Source organism: Indicator indicator, chromosome 16 (genome assembly GCF_027791375.1).
Source record: "Indicator indicator isolate 239-I01 chromosome 16, UM_Iind_1.1, whole genome shotgun sequence".
In the NCBI taxonomy this organism is placed as follows: domain Eukaryota; kingdom Metazoa; phylum Chordata; class Aves; order Piciformes; family Indicatoridae; genus Indicator; species Indicator indicator.
The window spans coordinates 20,756,601-20,776,772 of NC_072025.1; the positions used below are offsets into that span (position 1 = coordinate 20,756,601).

The 20,172-nt window shown below is 47.5% G+C and overlaps 1 protein-coding gene across 3 annotated transcripts in view; it reads left to right on the top strand.

Annotated features, from left to right (window-relative positions):
* The window catches only part of CHD2 (chromodomain helicase DNA binding protein 2), a 46,710-nt gene that overhangs the window by 19,821 nt on the left and 6,717 nt on the right, over positions 1-20,172 (top strand). For all 3 annotated transcript variants that reach the window (XM_054387809.1, XM_054387810.1, XM_054387811.1), the window contains 22 exons: positions 410-534; positions 1,122-1,338; positions 1,661-1,750; positions 2,889-3,079; positions 3,958-4,146; positions 4,645-4,807; positions 5,162-5,314; positions 5,773-5,844; positions 6,940-7,089; positions 7,874-8,022; positions 9,075-9,171; positions 9,924-10,016; positions 10,493-10,666; positions 11,563-11,738; positions 13,172-13,213; positions 14,223-14,362; positions 15,080-15,218; positions 15,358-15,508; positions 16,815-16,937; positions 17,255-17,383; positions 18,107-18,247; positions 19,121-19,255. In XM_054387809.1, coding sequence (XP_054243784.1) covers positions 410-534; positions 1,122-1,338; positions 1,661-1,750; positions 2,889-3,079; positions 3,958-4,146; positions 4,645-4,807; positions 5,162-5,314; positions 5,773-5,844; positions 6,940-7,089; positions 7,874-8,022; positions 9,075-9,171; positions 9,924-10,016; positions 10,493-10,666; positions 11,563-11,738; positions 13,172-13,213; positions 14,223-14,362; positions 15,080-15,218; positions 15,358-15,508; positions 16,815-16,937; positions 17,255-17,383; positions 18,107-18,247; positions 19,121-19,255 — 3,039 coding nt within the window. The remainder of the gene's footprint in view (positions 1-409; positions 535-1,121; positions 1,339-1,660; positions 1,751-2,888; positions 3,080-3,957; positions 4,147-4,644; positions 4,808-5,161; positions 5,315-5,772; positions 5,845-6,939; positions 7,090-7,873; positions 8,023-9,074; positions 9,172-9,923; positions 10,017-10,492; positions 10,667-11,562; positions 11,739-13,171; positions 13,214-14,222; positions 14,363-15,079; positions 15,219-15,357; positions 15,509-16,814; positions 16,938-17,254; positions 17,384-18,106; positions 18,248-19,120; positions 19,256-20,172) is intronic.

A 20,172-nucleotide genomic window follows, 5' to 3' on the forward strand; every position in this document is an offset into this window, starting at 1 on the left:
TTAATCTTGCAAAGTGCTTCCTCCTCAGATGGAGCTTCTGCAGAAATGCAAAGTTTTAATGTCAGTTGGATGAAAAAAAACCCACACCTGGGAAAAGATGCAACATGCTGATGTAGTGGAGAAAGGGACAGAGATGTTTGAAAGGAAAACATGAGGATAAAAAAAAGAAAGTGGAGCTTGTTGCATCTCATGTTCAGCTTTCTGTGCTCTTCAGGGGCCTCCCAGCTCTCAGAACCAGAGGACAGCAGGCAAAGCAGAACACCGTGGAGTGGTTTTGTGGACTGCAGGCATAAGCACTGTCTAGGAAAATGTGGATGGACTTGAACAAATAAACATAGCCAGACATTGCTGGGTTTTCAGCCTTGCCTGGTATTTTTCTTCAGTGGGCTCACAGCATCTTCTTTTCCAGGTGTTGAAGCAGAGGCCAAGGTTTGTTGCCCTGAAGAAACAACCTTCTTACATTGGTGGTGAGAACCTAGAGCTGCGAGATTACCAGCTGGAGGGCCTCAACTGGCTTGCTCACTCGTGGTGCAAGTATGTACAGATGCTCTGTGACATGCGTTTTGTCTCCTGGTTTTGCCCCAGTGGGATCTGACCCTATTGTGTTCAAGTGAGGTCTTCACCCATCCTGCTTCTGCAGCTTGCAGGATTTCAGATGTGATCATGCCCAGTTGCCTTGCAGACACTGCAAGCAGGAACTATCTGGGGCATGAACTCAAGAAACCTTGTGCAAAAACAAACCCCATTTTGCCTGCTTGGGCCTGCTCACATGCTGGATTTGGCTGCTGTGTGAGCATGGCATGTATCAGCCTTTATTTTCCATTGCCCTAACTGAAAAAAGAGGTTCCTGGCTTGGCATGCTTACACAGTGATGAAGCCTTTGAGAGATGTCCTAAAATGGGGCCACTGACTCCCCTCTTCCTTAGCCTTTGTCCGTGCCAGCCAGTTGGGAGTGTTCCTTTTTGAAAGCTGTTTGCCACGTGCAGGCTTCAGATCAATGTGTTTGCACTGCCCCCTTTCTGTCCCTGTCGCGGGTTGCTCTTCATGCTGGTACACAGTGAGTGAGCAGTGGTGGAAGCATGCACTCAGACAGCACTTAGGTTTGTTCTCTTCTTTCTCAGGAACAACAGTGTGATCCTGGCTGATGAAATGGGCCTGGGCAAGACAATTCAGACAATATCTTTCCTGTCATACCTCTTCCATCAGCATCAACTCTATGGCCCGTTCCTGGTGGTGGTGCCCTTGTCCACTCTCACCTCATGGCAGAGAGAGTTTGAAGTGTGGGCACCTGAGATAAATGTGGTGGTTTACATCGGAGACCTGATGAGCAGGAACATGGTGAGTGTCAGAAAGCAAAGGGTGTGGGTTCTGGTGGTGTGGAAAGCAACTGAAGGGACTGTAGTGCTGTCACTGGGGAGATGCTGCATTCACCTGGCAGATGAGGGCACTGTCACAGCAGCAGGCTGTATGACACAACTGAACCATGTGGGCACTAAGGTGAACTGCTTCTTGGGCACCCTCAGCTCCTCAAATAGCACCTTGAACATCAGAGGTTTGGACTTGGTTGGAGTCCCTGGCCACAGCTACACCAGAATAACAATTGTTATCTCTTCCCTTTCAGTAATGTGAACTGAATGTTAACTTCTGTCTCCTCTCACAGATCCGTGAATATGAGTGGATCCACTCTCAGTCCAAAAGGTTGAAATTCAATGCACTTATCACAACATATGAGATCCTCCTCAAGGATAAGGTGGGCAATAGTCCAAGGATGTCTTTTACAGAATCACAGAATGTTAGGGTTTGGAAGGGACCTCCAGAGATCATCGAGTCCAACCCCCCACCAAAGCAGGATCACCTAGGGCAGGTCACACAGGAATAAATCTAGGTGGGGTTTAAAAGTCTCCAGAGAAGAAGAGTCCACAACCTCTCTGGGCAACCTGCTGTAGTGCTCCACCAACCTCACCATACAGAAGTGTGTCCTCATGTTGAGGTGGAACCTCCAGGGTTCCAGCTTGTACCTGTTGTTCTTTGTGAGCACCACCAAAAAGAGCCTTGCAGCTTCATCTTGACACCCACCCCTCAGATATTTGTAGATGCTAATAAGATCTCCTCTCAGCCTTCTTTTCTCCAGACTAAACAGCCCCAGGGGTCTCAGTCTTTCTTCATGGTAGAGATGTTCCCACAATCATCCTTGTAGTTCTCTGTTGGAGTCTCTCCAGCAGATCCCTGTTTCTCTTGACTCGGGGAGTCCAAAACTGGACACGGTATTCCAGGTGTGATCTCACCAGGGCAGAGTAGAGGGGGAGGAGAACCTCCTTAGACCTGCTGGACACACTTTTCTTAACGCTTTTCTCTTGCTTACAAAGCGGGGAGCCAGCCCCCAACTGGTGGGTTTCACCTCTTCCCTCTGTGGTGACAGAGGACCTACACTACCATTTGCTTTTGCTTGCGAGTAATGCAGAGGGGATGCAGGACACTCATTGCAGTGTCTTCTCTCTTGTGCTCTTCACTCTTGTGTTACTCTTTTCACTTGTAAGACCAAGCAGGGCAGTAGCTGGATTTGGCCTGATTTAATTTTAGACTAGTTGAGAGGACAAAACATTGCAGTGAAGTGCAGGAGCTCTGCACAGCATGGCTGCTTTTCACCTCTCCTTTCCAGTGAGGCAAAAGCAGTGTAGGCATCCTGGTCCCGTATTTTATTAAGAGGAACTCTTGTGGACCCAGTTCCTTTGGTGGTGTGTCCAGCACCAGGGCTGGAGCAGGGCATCCTGGAAGGCACAAACTGCAGTGCTTTCTGGCCATGGAGACACAAGCATGTGCAAACTGGTGGGGCTTGTCTGACCCAGCATCTCCTTGGATCCTATTTTTGCTTTCTTCTTTTGCTCCAGGCCGTTCTGGGAAGTATTAACTGGGCCTTCCTGGGCGTGGATGAAGCCCATCGCTTGAAAAATGATGACTCCTTGCTTTACAAAACATTGATTGATTTCAAGTCCAACCACAGGCTGCTGATCACTGGCACCCCACTTCAGAATTCGCTCAAAGAGCTCTGGTCCCTGCTGCATTTCATCATGCCGGAGAAGTAAGTGTCCTTGTGGTCCTTCCAAATCCCTCTGTGTCCATTCCTGTCTGTTAAATAGACTCAAGGGAGTGCAAAGTGGCAGAAACCCCTAAATTAAATCCCTGAGTTCAGCTCAGTGGGGATGAAGTGATGAAAGTGGTACAAACATTAGTAGGGAAAACCAGAGGTTAAATGACTAGTAGAAGGAGTATTTCTGGCAGCAAATTGAGTAGGGAAACCTAATCCATGCCTTTCAAATCTGTCTTAGAGCTGTCTGAGAGCCACCTCTAAAAAGCTGAACTTGTTTTAAGTAATCATCTCAACCATTTCTGAGGCTTGCAGTACGTTGTGGTGCAGCCAAACTCCCCAACCATTTTATGGGAGTATTGCTCAAGGACAGTGCTGTCTTAGCTGCTTGTGCTCCTGGCCACATTATCACAAATGTTTTGTTCTCTTGAAAACAAAAGGTGCTGCTGGCATTGCTGAGGCTAAGACAAGCATGTCCCAAAACTCGATAAAACAATGCTTGACTGCTATTACAGAATGACAGGATGGTCTGGGTTGGAAGGGACCTCCAAGGGTCATCCAGTCCAAGCTCCTCTGCAGTCAGCAGGGACATCCTCAACTAGATCAGGTTGTCCAGAGCCCTGTCGAGCCTCACCTTGAATATCTCCAGGAATGGAGCCTCATCTACCTCCCTGGGCAACCTGTTGCAGTGTTCCACCACCCTCATGGTGCAGAATTTGTTCCTAACATCCAATCTAAATCTGCTCTTCTCTACTTTGAAACCATTGCCTCTTGGCAATGATCTGTCTTGTGCAGCAGGGCAGTAGCTGCTGTTTTGATGTGATAAGACCAGAGGTACTCTGACCCTCCCTGCTTCTCATTTCTGTTGCTAGGTTTGAGTTCTGGGAGGATTTTGAAGAGGATCACGGGAAAGGTAGAGAGAATGGCTACCAGAGCCTTCACAAGGTCCTGGAGCCATTTCTCCTACGCAGAGTGAAGAAGGATGTGGAGAAATCTTTGCCAGCCAAAGTGGAGCAGATCCTTCGTGTGGAGATGTCTGCTTTGCAGAAGCAGTATTACAAGTGAGTCACTTCTGAAGTTCCTGGGAGTGCCAGGAGAAATGGGCACATCTTTCTGTGTGCTCAGTGTACTGTGGCCTTCAGAATGCAATGTCACAGCCATCACCTGTAGCTCCAGGAGCTTCACAGTAGGAATGTTAGGTAGGGTAGTTGATGTTTTTCCTTCTGAAAAAACATCTCTAAGGCCACTGGAGATGCTTTTTTAGAGTGATATGATTCAGCCAGTCTGCTTTGCAGGACAGAGGCTGTATCTTTCCTGGGAGAATAAAGCTCCCCACAAAACTGTGCTGCTGTTTAATACTGTAGTAATACCAACAGGAATGTAAGGTTGGGATTTCTGGTCAGGATCCAACAGTATCCTCTAGAAGTGAAGAGAGATGGAGGGGGAGAAGTAGATTGATGCCTGAACAAGACACTCCTAAAGGTTTTGTTCTTCTGAGGCTCCAGCATGCCCACTCTGCACTGTGAAAGGATTTAGAGTTTTCACTTTCTTGCCTGCAGGTGGATTTTGACAAGAAACTATAAAGCTCTTTCCAAGGGAACAAGGGGGAGCACATCTGGTTTCCTGAACATTGTGATGGAGTTGAAAAAGTGCTGCAACCATTGCTACCTTATTAAACCTCCTGAGGAAAATGAGAGAGAGAATGGCCTTGAGACCCTGCAGGTGAGCAGTGCCTTCGGTTACCATTGGTTTTTCTTAACTTTCCCCTTTTTCCTATCCTCCCACCAAGATAATATCTGGTGAAGCTTTAGCATCTGCTGCTTTTCCATTACAAACAGTCCTCACAGCTAAGGCTGAGCCACCAAATGTCCTGCTGTGACCTTGCACTGTAGGCAATGCTTTGTCTCCATCCTGAGTGGGAGGTGCAATAGAAGATCTATTTTGGATGATACCTTTGGGTAAATCCAGATAATTTGATTAGAGGTGTGCAGGAGAAGCATGGCCCCAAAAGAGCCACATCTGTGTAGATAAGGTAAAGTTGGAAGGCATCAGCTGGAATGACCATTACTCCTTCAGTCTCTGGTCAGGAGCAGTGGGAAGCTGATTCTCTTGGACAAGCTGCTGACCAGGCTGCGGGAGAGAGGCAACAGGGTGCTGATCTTCTCCCAGATGGTGAGGATGCTGGACATCTTGGCAGAGTACCTGACTATCAAACACTACCCTTTTCAGGTGAGAGACATCAGTGTGCATAACAATGGGGTTCACTGAAAATCCAGGGCCACAGAGAGAGAGCCTGGGCAATGGGAATTGCTGAGTTTCCCACAAGTTGTGGGCTGGGATTGTGGGTTGCACTTACTGAAATACACTGGAGGGAGCTGGGAAGTCCCTGCATTTCAGTGTGGCTCTGCAAAACACACAGGCAGGCCTCTGCTTTGGGCTCTGTCCTGTGATAAACCCAGAGGAGAGAATGCCTGGCAGGCAGCCTGTAACGAGAGCTGCAGTGTCACCCTCCTGCCCTCGCGACACCACGGGTTAAGGCAGGGCACTTCTTTTTAATTGGCAGTTATTTTTAATTATTAAATGCTGCAGGCAGGGCAGGGGGCTGTAAGGCTCCCAGAAGTTGGATGCAGCAGTTCCTCAGGGCTCCTTTACCTTCTCTCTTTTCTCATTATTGTTGAATTTTCCAGCGCTTGGACGGCTCGATCAAAGGGGAGATCCGAAAGCAGGCGCTGGACCACTTCAACGCTGATGGCTCTGAGGTACCACAGCTGGGGCTGCCCTGCTTCAGGAGGGTCTGGGTGGGCTGCTTGAGCAGTGGGCATTTATGGGATGAACCACAGGGGACTGCCAGGGGGGAATTAGTTGAGGTCGTTTCTTTTTACAGGACCCCAGACACAGATCTAGCAGGTTTTGCTGCTAGACAGGTTTCTTATTTTAAATGTCCTACATCCAAAGAATGTGCAGGTGTCATCTCCAGAATGTCCCAAAGAGGCTGGGGAGAGCCAGAATTTAGCAATTCTCTTCCCATGGTCCAGGAAATGAGATGGTTACTGAATGATTCCTCCAGTCTGAAGCTGGTTTGGGATATGAAATGGCTGAGTCAAAAGGGGGATTTTAGGTGTTGGCAGGCAGCAAAGATTCCAGCATAACAGGAGAGGGTATCTTGAGCCTCTCTTCTGAGCTTGCTGACTCACAGTGACTGGTGTGAGGCACTCATTCTGTGCCACAGTCAGCCCAACTGGGACAAATACCTCTGCTCACTCCAGAAGCCTGGGCTGGAGGAGGATTGTTGGCTGACACAGGAGGTACAGTTCAGTGCTTCATGGTGGTTGGAAAGTTGACACAAGTGAGGAGACAGTGAGTGGGAAAGGAGCACGAATGCCTACAGGATCTGCCCTTTCCCCTTTCCTGGGGGATCAGACATCCTGGCTCTAACCTGGCACCCCATGCACTTGAGCAGTGACTCAGTCTGTAGTTGCTGATCTCAGCCCCAGCAGGCTTCAGGCAACAAAAAGTACATGTTTGCTTCTGCCTTTGTAGGAGTGTGGTGGGCAGCATGCTCTGACCTTCAAAAGTGACTCCAAGGTGCCCTTACCCTGAGCTGTTAGTGTTGCTGAACCATAAGGATGCATGCCAGGCCCTTCCTGGAATAGCACAAGTTTCACCCCTGCCAGCACTGCCTCACCTTAAAGTCCAGTGGTGCTGAGCCTGCGTGAGCAGGGCGTGTGGGAAGGAAATCCTCTTTCTCTATGAGTGCAACAGAGCCCTCCCTCCCTTTCCTTGAACAGCTTTGAAGTCACCACTGTTATTTTATGTTGACAGTTAGCTCATGGATGCTTTTTTCTTTCCTCCAGGACTTCTGTTTCTTGTTGTCAACACGAGCTGGAGGGCTGGGAATTAACCTGGCCTCTGCTGACACTGTTGTGATCTTTGATTCAGACTGGAACCCACAAAATGATCTTCAGGCTCAGGCTCGAGCTCACCGGATTGGACAAAAGAAGCAGGTTGGAAGAGTTGCCTGGCTTGTTTTCTCTGTGCTTTCAGTGTGGCCATCTAAACAGGCTCCCAGACCTTCTGAAAATGTGGTCTTTTTGCCCCCCAACTCAGGCAAAACTCATGTAAAAGCCAGGAAACAAAAAAAAATCAGCCCAAATTTGCTAAGTCCCAGGTCTTTTCTGTAGGCTTTGAATCCTGGCATGGTTCAAAACCATGAACCCAACCCATGGCATTGCACTTTTCTGCTAGGGGACTCTGATCTTTCTTGCCCTGAAAAATTTGGAGTACAAAGGTGGTGGGACTCTGGAATAGGCTGCCTAGGGAGACTGTGGCTGCCTCCTCCCTGGGGGTGTTCAAGGCCAGGCTGGATGAGGCCTTGAGCAGCTGAGTCTAATTGAGAGGTGTCCCTGCCCATGGTGGATAGGTTGGAGCAGATGATCTCTGAGGTCCCTTCCAACCTAAGCCATTCTATGAAATAGAACATCCACTTTTACCAGGATTCTATTACATGTGTGAAATGTTTGGTGCTAGTTTGGATTTAGAATAATTGTTTCAGAAGATTTTTACTCTGTGCTTATCCACACTGCAGGATCTGTCTTAACCAGCCTGAATTTAGCTGATCCCCCTGAGACATAAAGAGCATCTGATGGCTTTTAGTCTAAAAAAAGAGACATCTGTGCATGAAGGGCATCAGCAGACTAGTCTGCTGTGAAACCAGTGAGGGATGCATTGCTGTGTCAGCAGAGCATGGTCAGGTGCAGGAAATAGATCTGTTCTCTTCTTGTCCTTCAGGTGAACATTTACCGCCTGGTGACAAAGGGTACGGTAGAGGAGGAGATCATTGAGAGGGCCAAGAAGAAGATGGTGCTGGATCATTTGGTGATCCAGCGCATGGACACCACTGGCCGGACCGTGCTGGACAACAACTCTGGGAGATCCAAGTAAGTGATCTACTCTGGGAGGTCCAAGTAAGTGATCTACTCTGCACTGCTGAGGTCGCAGCTGGAATATTATGTCCAGTTCTGGGCCCCTCAGTTCAAGAAGGACCTCAGGGAGCTGCTTGAAAGAGTCCAGTGCCGAGCCACAAAGATGCTGAAGGGAGTGGAACATCTTCCTTATGAGGAGAGACTGAGGGAACTGAGGGCTCTTTAGCTGGGAGAGGAGGAGACTAAGGGTGACCTCATTTAATGTTTAACAATGTGCAGGGTTAGTGCCCAGAGGATGGAGCCAGGCTCTGCTGGGTGATGCCCAACGACAGCACAAGGGGCAATGGTGGAAGCTGAGGCATAAGAAGTTCCGTGGAAACAGGAAGAAACATTTGTTTCACTGTCAGAGTGACAGAACACTGGAACAGGCTGTCCAGGGAAGGTTGTGGAGTCTCTCTCTCTGGAAATATTCGAGACCCACCTGAATACATTCCTGTGTGATCTACTCTAGGTGATCCTGCTCTGGCAGGTGGGTTGGACTGGATGATCTTTCAAGGCCCCTTTCAGCCCTTAACATTCTGAGATTCTGTGATTGTGTCAGGAGGCAGAACCAGCTTCACTTGCTGGTGTCTCACAGTATTTATTCAATAGGATGGAGGGCCAGAGGCTAATAAACAATGGCAGCTTCCACATGTGGCTTAGGCTGCTCTTAGTTTGGACACACAGCATGAACATGATCAGAAAAAAATCCTGGTTTTAATGCATTACCTGTTTTTCCTTCTGTCTTCCTTCTAGAAATCATCCTGGTCTGAGGGAACCTGGTGATGATGGTAGAACAGTTTGGCAGTGACCTCAGACTCTCCTCATTTCCACCTCAGCAGATAGCCATTGTTCCCTTTACAGTAGTGTTTGCGCTAGAGCAGGAAAGAGATGAATAAAAAAGCTTTTTGTAGTGCTGAGTAGCAAATGTCCCTCTTGCTTTAATTAGGCAAAACTTTGGTATGGTTTTGTGCTCTAGCAGTGCTGACTTAACAGCTCAAATCACATTTTCCTCCTTGTTCTTGCAGCTCAAATCCTTTCAACAAGGAAGAGCTGACAGCTATTCTGAAGTTTGGAGCTGAAGATCTCTTCAAGGAGCTTGAAGGGGAAGAGTCAGAGCCTCAGGTAGTTTGAAATTGAAATCACTTAGCTGTCTGTAGTCCTCTGCAGGTGTGCATGCATGGGGGATCAGGTGTGTTTGTTCCCTCTTTGTACTTGCTCAGTGCATGAGAGCAGGTCAGTGAACAGAGCATGTCTGAGTCTGCAGAAGCTGAAAAAAGAGAGTTCTGGGGTTGGGGGATCAGAGGACTGAGGAGAGAGCACTTTGTTGTTTGGGGTTAAATGGCAGTGGCCACCAAGAAAGTGCCTTGGCTCCCAAGGCTTCATTAGCTAGTCAGAGCCCAGCCTGCTGAGAACTTCTCTCCCTGCCTCCTCAGAGCACTTCTTCAGCATCCTTTTTTGGTTGTTCTCATAGAGAGACAGGAGTCAGCACAGCAAAGTCAAGTAGGTCGCTCCCTCCTTGCCTCATAGCTGCTTGAGAGTTTAGTGCTGAGTGCTTTGACCAATTCTCTTCACAGCCTGAGCAGCAGAGCTTCCCCTGAGGCAAACAGCCCACAGTTAATGTATCTCCCTCTGGAAATTTTCCCTGCAGCTCAGCCTTGATGTTCTTTTTCTTCTAATCGTATCACCCTTGTTTATACTCTTTTGTACCACCCCTGCCCTCTCTGATGACACCCCGCAGATATTTGCACTTTATTTAGCGCCTATCAGCAAGGTGCACGTGCAGCTTTGCACCCCACGAGGCTGTTCTTAAAGCCTCTTATTTCCTGCTGTGCTCAGCACCCTCCTCTTTATGACTCTCTCTTTCTGGCTGGCAGGAGATGGACATTGATGAGATCCTGCGCCTGGCTGAAACACGGGAGAACGAAGTGTCCACCAGTGCTACTGACGAGCTCCTCTCCCAGTTCAAGGTATGGACCCTGCAGCTCTCTGGTGGGGTGCAGGATTGTGACTTCTCCCTTCTTGCCACTGTCAGTAACAAAGAGGACAAATCAGGCCTGGTGAGACGTGACCTGTACAAAGCAGTTTGCTGAGGGGGTTGCCTGGATTTGGTAGCTGGGGAGATATGGAGCTATTGATTTAATTTCAAACAAGTTGATTTGGAAGGCTGTGGACAAAATGCAGAATTTACCAAATTTGGAAGCAAACCCAATAACTCAAGAGAGGCTCAGCGGTACTTCTTAAACTGCACGTACTTCCTCAAAAGCTGTTAGCCCAAAGACATGGCAAGGAACCAGGAATGCAGTGACATAGGGATCAATTATAAAGTAGTTATGGAAATGTTGGCAAAATTCCTATGGGGAAGGAGTTGAGGCTTAGCAGACAGCTCTGGGATGTTCCTGCCAGGGGAGAGGATTTCTGAAAGTGTTCCTTTTGCTTACAAAAGGTAGCCAACTTTGCAACCATGGAGGAAGAGGAGACAGAGCTGGACGAGCGGTCCCAGAAGGACTGGGATGATATTATTCCAGAGGAGCAGAGGAAAAAGGTGGAGGAGGAAGAAAGGCAGAAAGAATTGGAGGAAATCTACATGCTGCCTCGAATCCGGAGCTCCACTAAAAAGGTACAGCCCAGCTTGAGGAACTGAGAGGCAGGAGATGAGAGCTGGCAAAGGCAACAGGCAAGGGAAGCCTTCCTGCCATCCCAGTGCTGCTTTCTCTTCTCCCGAGCTGTTCAGGAGTGAGGCACAGAGGTAAACCTCTTGTTGGCATCATGCCTTGGGCCCACGGTTTGTAATGTAGTGTGAGGGCCCACGCTGGACTTGGTACAGTTCACCTTGCCTTAGCAGACAAAACAAAAAGAACCTGTAGTGAGCACAAGGCAAAATATCCAAGTGTATAATGCAGATTTTACTGCAGGTGATGCCATTTTCTGGCAGTTTTTTCCCTTGGTCTCTCTAGATCCCTAGATCTAAATGTGTGTCTTGCAGTGCAAAAGAGAGATGGTGCCTTCCCAAGTTCTTTTCTAGATAATGGGATCTACCCCAGTCCAACAGAAGGCAGGCTGTGCAAGGAAAGTTTTCTGGGATATGGGACTTTAAGGGGTTATGAATTGTTCTCTGGAATAATCTGGGGGAAAACATTGAAAGTGAAAACTAGAGAGAAGGACAATTCATAATGGATAGTCCTAGATTGATTTCTGAGGTGTCACACCTAAGGGGCTGTGTCACAAAATTACAGTAATCAGTGGGGTTTAATGTATCTCATACCTCAGTAAATCAAAATACAACTGTGAAACTGCTGGCTAGAATCCTCTAAAGGAAGGATAACCACCAGAACCTGGAAACTGCAAGGATGTTCAGCCTCTCTGTGTTGGTTTTGTGAACTTCTGCATCTTCAGGAAGAGATGCCAAGGTGTTTTACAGTCTGAGAGTGAACTAGTGCCACTGCATGGGAGGGACAGAAAAGGTTGACACATTAGCAGTTGTTAAGTGTACTGCTCTTTTTCTGGTACATGCAGGCTCAGACAAATGACAGTGAATCAGATGCAGAAACCAAGAGAAGGCTTCAGAGATCATCTGGATCAGAAAGTGAGACCGACGATACCGACGACGAGAAGAGACCAAAGCGCAGGGGGCGTCCTCGCAGTGTCAGGAAAGACACTGTGGAAGGATTTACTGATGCTGAAATCAGGAGGTCAGTGCCAAGCACAAGAGACAGTTCAGCAAACAGATCTAGAAATCCCATGCAGGTGGAGAAAGCCCCACATTAGTCCAGGAGGTGGTCCCCTGTAAGCACCATCAGAGGCTTATGCAGAGCTGGTTCATTGGGCCAGCTTCTGCACCTTTGTGTGATTCACTTCACTGTCAGCTGCTGACCTGAACGTTCTGGTCTGGATTGTCTTCAGCCAGGCTGCAGTGCAACTACTACCTTCCTAAAATTATCCTTGTTTTAACTGCACTTCCTGGGCCAAGTGGATTGGGTTAATTCCCTGTAACACCTGTGGTCTTAAGTCCCATGAAATACAGAGCAGGAGAAGCCAAGGACTCTGGTGGCCTTCCTGATGTTTTTCTGGCAGTAGTCCTGCTGATTAAAGGTTCAAGTGGAAGACAAGCTCTGGCAAAATAACCCCATGAGAAACACTGGTCCTGTGGATCCCAGTGGTTGTGAATTCTCTTCTTCACTCTGTCCCTGAAGTCAGCTGAGGGCTGAATTCCAGAGCATTGTTTTCTTCTTGTGTCTTCTAACTCTTGAGCCCTTCTCAAAAATCTTTGTCTTATTGAAAAGAGAGGGCTGGGAGCTTTCCTTGACTCTGAGTTCTGATGTACTTTTAAACAGGTAGTGGTCAGACTATTTTGGATTGCAGTAGTTGTCCCATATTCAGCTCTAAAACCATAGAGGAGGAAGGAGGTGTTGCAATGTGAACTAAAGCAGCTGTTTAGGTTATTGTGATATAGCAGAAAGGGTTGAAAAAGCAAAAGATGAAAAAAAAAGAGAAGGAAAAAAATAACTAATTGAAGTAGCTAAAGCCATTGGGTCTGCTCCCAGCACAAGGCACTGCTCAATTGCAACAATGGTGTCTGACTCTTGCCCTGAAGTCGTGTGTTGGCCATGGCAGTGATTTTCACAACAAAAATAAGACATAAAAATAAATAACAACCCTTGTCTGCAAACCTCTCTGATGGATTGTACCACATTTGGCTCTCCTGTGATGGGCTGTTACAGCCTGAGCGTTAAACTTCCTAATGACATTGATTTAATGCCTCTTTTCTTCTGGGGAAAAATGAAGTTAATTATTACCAACATGGTGTGAGCCAAAGCTTTCTTTCCATCTTTTTTACACTACAGTTATGACTCTCCTCTTTTTCCCTCATCTGTCAAACATCCACCATTCATAATAATGTCATCTTCTTCTCCAGCCAAGGTCACAAAACTCTTTGTGAGGGTTAATGGATTTGGCTTCCCAGTCTTTGAGTGATGCTTAGCTAATCAGTGTGGAATGCAAGGTTGATAATGTGGCAGTCTGCAATTAATACTTGTGATATATTTAATATTTGTGATATTGAACCCACTTTTTATGGCAGTTGGTTTAGTTTTTGCTTTCTTTGTTCTTTTCTTTTTTTCATTAGGTTTATCAAGGCTTACAAGAAGTTTGGGTTGCCTCTTGAACGGTAAGTCACAGCCTGGCCCTGCTCCAGAGGGTTATCCTGGGGGGACATTGTATTTCTAGCCACACCCACATTGCTCTGGGTGTTTGATATAACCTCCACAGGCAGCACAAAGCCTTGCTGTCGTGTGATCAGCAACCCAAAACTGCCATACAGTCCCTCATGTCTCAGTTGATGGATGCTGATGAGTGCTGGCTGAGAAGCAGCTAGAGCAGTAGTGGCAGAGGGCTGCACACAGCATCATCCTGCTGGCACAGTCTGGCCCTTGGGGCATTTCCTCTCTGCCTAGAAAGGAGAGGGAGCAGCTGTCTGAACAGCAAATGCTACCCAAAATGCTTGCCAAGCTTCTCTATGCATACTAGTTGTAAGACTGGGTTGGGAGCATCTTTCCCTCTTGAAGGGAAGTGGGGAGAGGCGCACACAACATCCTCAAGTGTGGGTCTGCAGAGCCAGATGGGAGGCAGGAAGGGAGATGGGCACATGTGCTGGGTCTGGGAAGCTGTAGCCCTTGCTGAGGTCTCAGAATTGAGGCAGGGAGCCTGGCATATGTTGTATGAGACATGACTGTGTTGTTTCAGCTGGCTGGATTCTTCTGTTGTGAAACACAAGGCTTGTGTGTGGAGCCTTGGCGTTCCTAACTTCAGCCAAGCAAAAGGGACAGCAGATGGCAGCTTTTGACCATCAAATGGAGTTAATGTGGCAGTGGGAAAGCATGAAGTAACACTGGATGGACACAGAGTGACTTGGGCTGTGGTGCCCAAGATAGACAGCTTTCACCTTCACATTCAACACTGAAAAATCCAAAGGATTGGACCAGTTGTACTACATCTGCACCATACTGCAACTGGTAGACTTAAAAAAGACTACAATTGTTTCCTGCAGGAACTTGACTCGTGTGTGTTTGGTACCTTCACACATAGACACCACTGACTATTAGAAGCTCTGACACAATTGCTGAGGGAGTGCCTGGCAGGAGATATATTTTATCAAACAGGTTTTCCCCCTTTCCCAGGCTGGAGTGCATTGCCCGGGATGCTGAGCTGGTGGATAAGTCTGTGGCTGATCTGAAACGGTTAGGGGAGCTCATCCACAACAGCTGTGTGTCAGCTATGCAGGAATATGAGGAGCAGCTGAAAGAAAATCCAAGTGAAGGTGAGCAAGAGGGTTGTGTGCTGATTGTGATGGGTTTAGGGGCATTCCGTGCAGCTGGTGAGAAACCTGTTCCCTTGTTGGACAGGGAGGCTTGCTCCACTGTGACTTAAAAGCAAAGAACAAGCAAACCCTTAAACTGTCCCATCTCTGCCAGGCAGCTCCTCAGTCTTGTGCTCAGACTGCAAAGTGCCATTTGGGTCTCCTGGCTTCTGCTGAATGTAAGTTTTCATGGGGAGAAGCTGAAGTCATCAGTTTGTTTAATGCTGAGCCACAAGGCAAAGCAGATAGTATTTTAACTGCCCCTGGGGCTGGGATTCAAATTGGTGCTCCATGGTAAAGCTGGATCCACAATCAGCACATCCCAGAGCTGGCATCATCAGCCACTCCATGGCTGTTCCTGCTCTTGCTTTAGAGGTACAGAGATCTGGGCTGGATATTCCATTGGGTTTCTGCCTGTTGCAGCTGAACAAAACTACTGAAGAAACATCTCCAGCTTACTTGGGTGCTAAAGAAAATTATCCTGGTAGGTGTTTGGGTTGCAGATGTGACTTAGTTGAAAAATTCTTTTTATTTTTTCTGGACCTGCCACAGCTGACAGTCTTAGGTTTGAATAAGAGGTTGCAGGCAAGATGTTGATCTCTCTGTGTCTAGACGTTTTCAAGGAGGAACTTCTTTCTGTAAGAGTTCTCTTAGTTGCTGTGTTTTATTGTTGAGCAGGGAAGGGGCCTGGGAAAAGAAGAGGTCCTACTATCAAGATCTCTGGTGTCCAAGTCAATGTGAAATCCATCATCCAGCATGAAGAGGAGTTTGAAATGCTGCATAAATCCATTCCTGCGGACCCAGAGGAAAGAAAGAAGTGAGTTTGGCTAAGAAGGCAATGGAGAAAGAGACTGAGGGAGTTTGGCTTTTTGTAGTGGAAGGAGAAGGGCCTAGATCTGTGGATGTGCTTCATCCTCCACAGCACTAAAAGCAGCTCCTGTTTGAAATGCCTTCAGGTACCGCCTGACATGCCGTGTCAAAGCTGCCCATTTTGATGTGGACTGGGGAGTGGAGGAGGATTCTCGCTTGTTGGTGGGAATTTATGAGCATGGCTATGGAAACTGGGAGCTAATTAAAACAGATCCAGAGCTGAAGTTGTCTGATAAGGTAGGTTGCTTTGCTCGCTGCTTGCGTCGGGCCTGTGGCAGCGTTCATGGGGAAGATGTTTTGCTTTACTCCAGGAACAGCTGTTTATGTTTGTAACCACTCCAAAAATAATAATAAATAATAGGAAAATGGTGACCTCGGAGGAATGTTGCATGCTTGGTGGAAAGCAGAGTTGTGTTATTTGATTGGCAGTTTTTATTTTTTTTTCCTCTGAACATTACCATATAAACCACACTGAAAAGATGGAGGAAGAAACTGGTAATGCTGCCACGTGTGGTTACATGCACGGTGTAGAGGGGGCAGGGCTGACTTCATATTTCCTTCAGCATCTCACAAGAAGCTGAGTCTCAGTTTCTGGTGTGGAAATAATGTTTCACAGGTTTGACACTGCTTATGTCAAGGCTGGCCTGTGTTGGCTTTGATGGTATAGTTACATGACTGGCTATGGCAGCAAAGCCAGCTGGAAAGCCTCCATCTAGTTCCTCTGTTCCTCAGTCATCCCCATAAGAACTGTTCATGGGGGCCATGCTGAGATGATCCAGGTTAAAAACAAGCTGCTGTTTGTTGTGTCTGCACAATGGAAGGAGAGAGAGCTGCAACACAGGGCTGAGGAACATGGGGAATCTCTACACCAGCTTTGCTACATTCCCTGCTAGTGTTTTTAGCAAAGATCAGGCTGTGGCTGAGAGCCCTCCTGCAAGGAAGGCATTTTACAATGAAAGCAGTTTCCTGAAACACACCACCGAGCCTCCAATGAAGTATGAAGGGAACCTAGTTGGCAAGCTGAGATTCTTCCTCCATGGAGTGGCACCTGGCAGCCTTGTTTTCCACCAAAAATTCCACATCTGTCTTGTTGCTGCAGCAAAGTCTCAGGTTGCCAGAGGGGACCAGCCTGCTGTGACACAGCTGTCACAAGCAAATCTGATGTGTCAAAGAGAGTTGACTCTGTTCAAAGGAACTAAAGATCCCAAAGATGGTTTGAAAAGGAAAAGTCTGGGTTTATTTTCCTTCTTTGTGGCACAAGTACAAAAGGATCGTAGAGACTCTAGGGAGCTGCCTTGGGGTCCTTTTACTGCTGCAAAAGGCCCAGGGGAGGGGTGCTTGGTAGGAGCTTTGTTTTTGGCTGCACAGGAAAGGTCTATGCAGGAGCTAGAAGAAATGCTTGAACCTTATTATTCCCCTAGAAGGTGCAGCATTGCCAACCCTTTGTTGGGCCTTGGAAGGACTGCTGCTAGTATCTCTTTTGTCAGGGTTTGATAGGTGACTGTGGGTGTATTTGAATTTTTCTTTTACTTCTTTATCAAAGATCCTACCTGTTGAGTCAGATAAGAAACCTCAGGGAAAGCAGCTCCAGACCCGAGTTGATTATCTACTGAAACTGCTGAAGAAAGATCTGGACAAGAAAGAAAACATGAAAGATGGGGAAGAGGTGAGAAGTCGCTTTTTGATTTTGGAGGTTTCAGGATGAACTCCTGTCCTGGGGACAGCCCTATGTTCCCAGGTCACTCCCAATCATCTCTGTGAAGGAATGTGGACTTGTCTGTTGTCTGACTGCATTGTGATACTGAAATGGCAATTAATAGGGGGCAGGCAATTATTACACTTATTGAAGGACTTGGGCTCATCAGGGTTCTTGCCACCCTGCAGGACCTGCAGTTGTTTGCATGATGTTAAGGAGGTGGGTTATGTCCCCAGGAAATAGCTGTGGCTATTCACTTGACCTCACTTGTCCTGTGTTTTCACCAGGGCAAGCTAAAGAAGAGAAAACCACGAGTAAAGAAAGAGAACAAGGCTCCCAAAGTCAAAGATGAGCATGGGAATGAGCTCTCTCCTCCTAGGCACTCAGACAACCAGTCAGAAGAAGGTGAAGTCAAGGTGAGTCAACTTGGTGGATGAGTTTCCTTGAGCTGTGTTGTTACTGCAGAAACTCACCTTGAGAAGCACCCCTAGGAGACATCCTGTGGGGTTGGGGGACCTCAGGTGCATTCCACAGGAGACTGGGAAATTCACTAAAACATGCATACAGCTGTTGGGGTGGAAGAAGGACCTTTCCCACCCACTCCTTTAGCTTAGTGCTTGAAGTGTTTTGGGGGATCCCAGAATGGCCACACACATCCACATAGCGCCTTAAGAAAAGGTTGTCTCAGGACAAAGTTTGTTGCCCTTATAAAGGAGAGAAAGAGGGATTGTTTCCCTCTTCTTTTCAGTACACCAGCCAATGGTGAAGCTGTCGTCTAGCAAGGTCATGCTGTTGCCTTTGAGTGGTTTGGCTTGGAGTCTAAGGCTTTTTGTTCATGTGCTGATCAGTATCTACCTCAGGGGCTGCACGTTCTCCAGCGCAGCTGGCACAGGCCAGCGGTGCCTATCTGCAGCTTGCCAGCTAGCTACAGACTGGGGCTCCTCTGGTTTTTATGTCCTTTTGTCAGGGGTTGGGTGGATTGCAGCTGGTTGAGCAGGGCTTGCTGTCTGCTTAAAGAGGTGTGAGGGCAAAGTTGGATGGCCCTCAAAAATGGCTTGCCTTTCAAGGATGTGCGTTTTATGGGTGGAAGTGTTTGTGAGGTGAGGGACTCCAGCTTTGTGCTCTGACTGATTTTCTAGGAGGATGGCTTGGAAAAGAGCCCAGTGAAAAAGAAACAGAAGAAGAAAGAGAACAAAGAGAACAAGGAAAAACAGACAAGCACTAAGAAAGAAAAGGAAAGTGATAAAGAGAAAAAGAAGTCAAAAGACAAAAAGGAGAAGGTACGTGGTACTCTCAGGAGCAGTTAGGAGATAAGGAACTCTGAGCAACCTGTAAGACTTATGATTCATTAAAGGCTCTGTGTGAAGGGACATCAGTAAAGCCCTGTGGGGTGAGCTCTTATCCATTTTTCATCCCTCCTGAGTTCTTATTGTGAAGAACTGCAATAAAAAGCAGAAAAGGCAATAAATGTATCCTAGAGCTTGATGGGATGTGAGCAAAAAAGGAAGAGATTTTTGTCAGGTTGCCTTTAAAGTACAACTGTCTCTTAGACAGCCAGGTAGCTGATGTTGAAGAAGAGTGGGGGGAGGGCCCAGAGCACTCACATCAAAGTTCTGTTCAGCTGTGATTTATCACAGGGTTGGCAGCTCCTTGTCTGTATTCCCCTTTAGTTTAAACTCGCCCCAAATAACCCAACTGGCCACACCATCAGGACTGTGAGGTGTCCTTGTCACTGTCCAGAACTCACCAGAAGGAGTGTTTCAACATCAATGGTATGTTGTAGACTACAGACCACAATGTGAGGTTGCTTTCCAGAGAGTCTGTGGACTAGAAGCATCACATGAAGTTGCAGATCCTCAGAGACATGTCCTTTGCAAGACAGATATTCTTGAGCTTAACCTGTCTTCCAAGCCTTCAGTGCTGGTGTCCTCCCCATGAGAATGAAAACCATATTCATGTCCAAAATGCTGGCTCTGGGTTCTCTCTACTCTCTCAGGGGTGACATAAAGCTAAACAGAGACATTGCAGCTACATGGTTTGAGAGCTCGGGAGGAAAGCTGTAGGAGCAGTGCCCAGGTTTCACAATAGCGTGGATCACTTGGGATCCTGCAGGCTGGCTCATCATGTGATGTGTGTAATTTGTCCTTGTAAAGCCTAAAGGTAGTGAAGCCAAATCTGGAAGTAAAGGGAAGAGGTCGCAAGGTCCTGTCCACATTACTGCAGGCAGTGAACCCATCCCCATTGGAGAAGATGAGGATGACGACCTGGACCAGGAGACATTCAGCATAGTAAGTAACTTCCTCCAGCACTGCAGAGAGCCCAGCAGGGGAGCCAGGGTTTGCTTACCTGTTACCCAATGCTGCCAGGGTAGAAAAGGGCAGCATCTCAACAGAGCATGCAGAAGGGCTCTCTTCTTAAGCTCATAAGCTCCCAACATTCCTTTGGCAGCCATGAGTTACAGAAGACCCTGCAGCCTTATGTGACAGCCAAGGAGCCGCTGGGGCTCTTTCAGGCAGGGAAGTACAGGGGAGTTTTGAGGGTGACCTTGTATGGCTGTAGGAGGTCTGGATTTGCTTGAGCTGTAAGCACTTCCTTAGCTGTTTAAATGCTCTTGCAGCAAATGTGCCTGCAAGGCTGGCAGTAAAAATAGCCTTTTGGTACAAGTTGTCATGACAGTCTCCTTGGCCTGACTTGCACAGGACAATGCTGAAATAAATACCCCTCTTAAAACAGTTCTCTAGATGCAAATGCAAAATTGCTGCATGGCCTCTGTTAGTTTTTTCTGCTTTTTTAATTCAACTATGATGCACGAAAGGTCCAGTTAGGCAGTAGGAACCTGTCTGCCTTACCGACTGTGCTTAGTGTTGGTGTACACAGCTGACAAAGGTGGGGCTTTCAGCTTAAGTCTTTCAGTTTGGGTCAAAGCTTGGAGTGTAAAGGTCACTTCTGTTGATTGAAGTGACCACAGCTGAGAGGGACAGGGAAGGATGTGGAGTGAGCACTCGTGTAGCTGGGGCTGTTGGTTGGTTCAGTGTGCCAGTGCTTGGCTACGCTTCCCAGCCTGCTGTGGGGTCCCTGCAAGACCAGACTGTGTGGTTACAGTTTGCAAAGCAAATTGCCCCTCTCTAAAAGCAGGTGGCCAAGAAGGACACAGAGCTGTGGGAGCGAGCCCAGAGGAGGACCACAAAGATGATCAAAGGGCTGG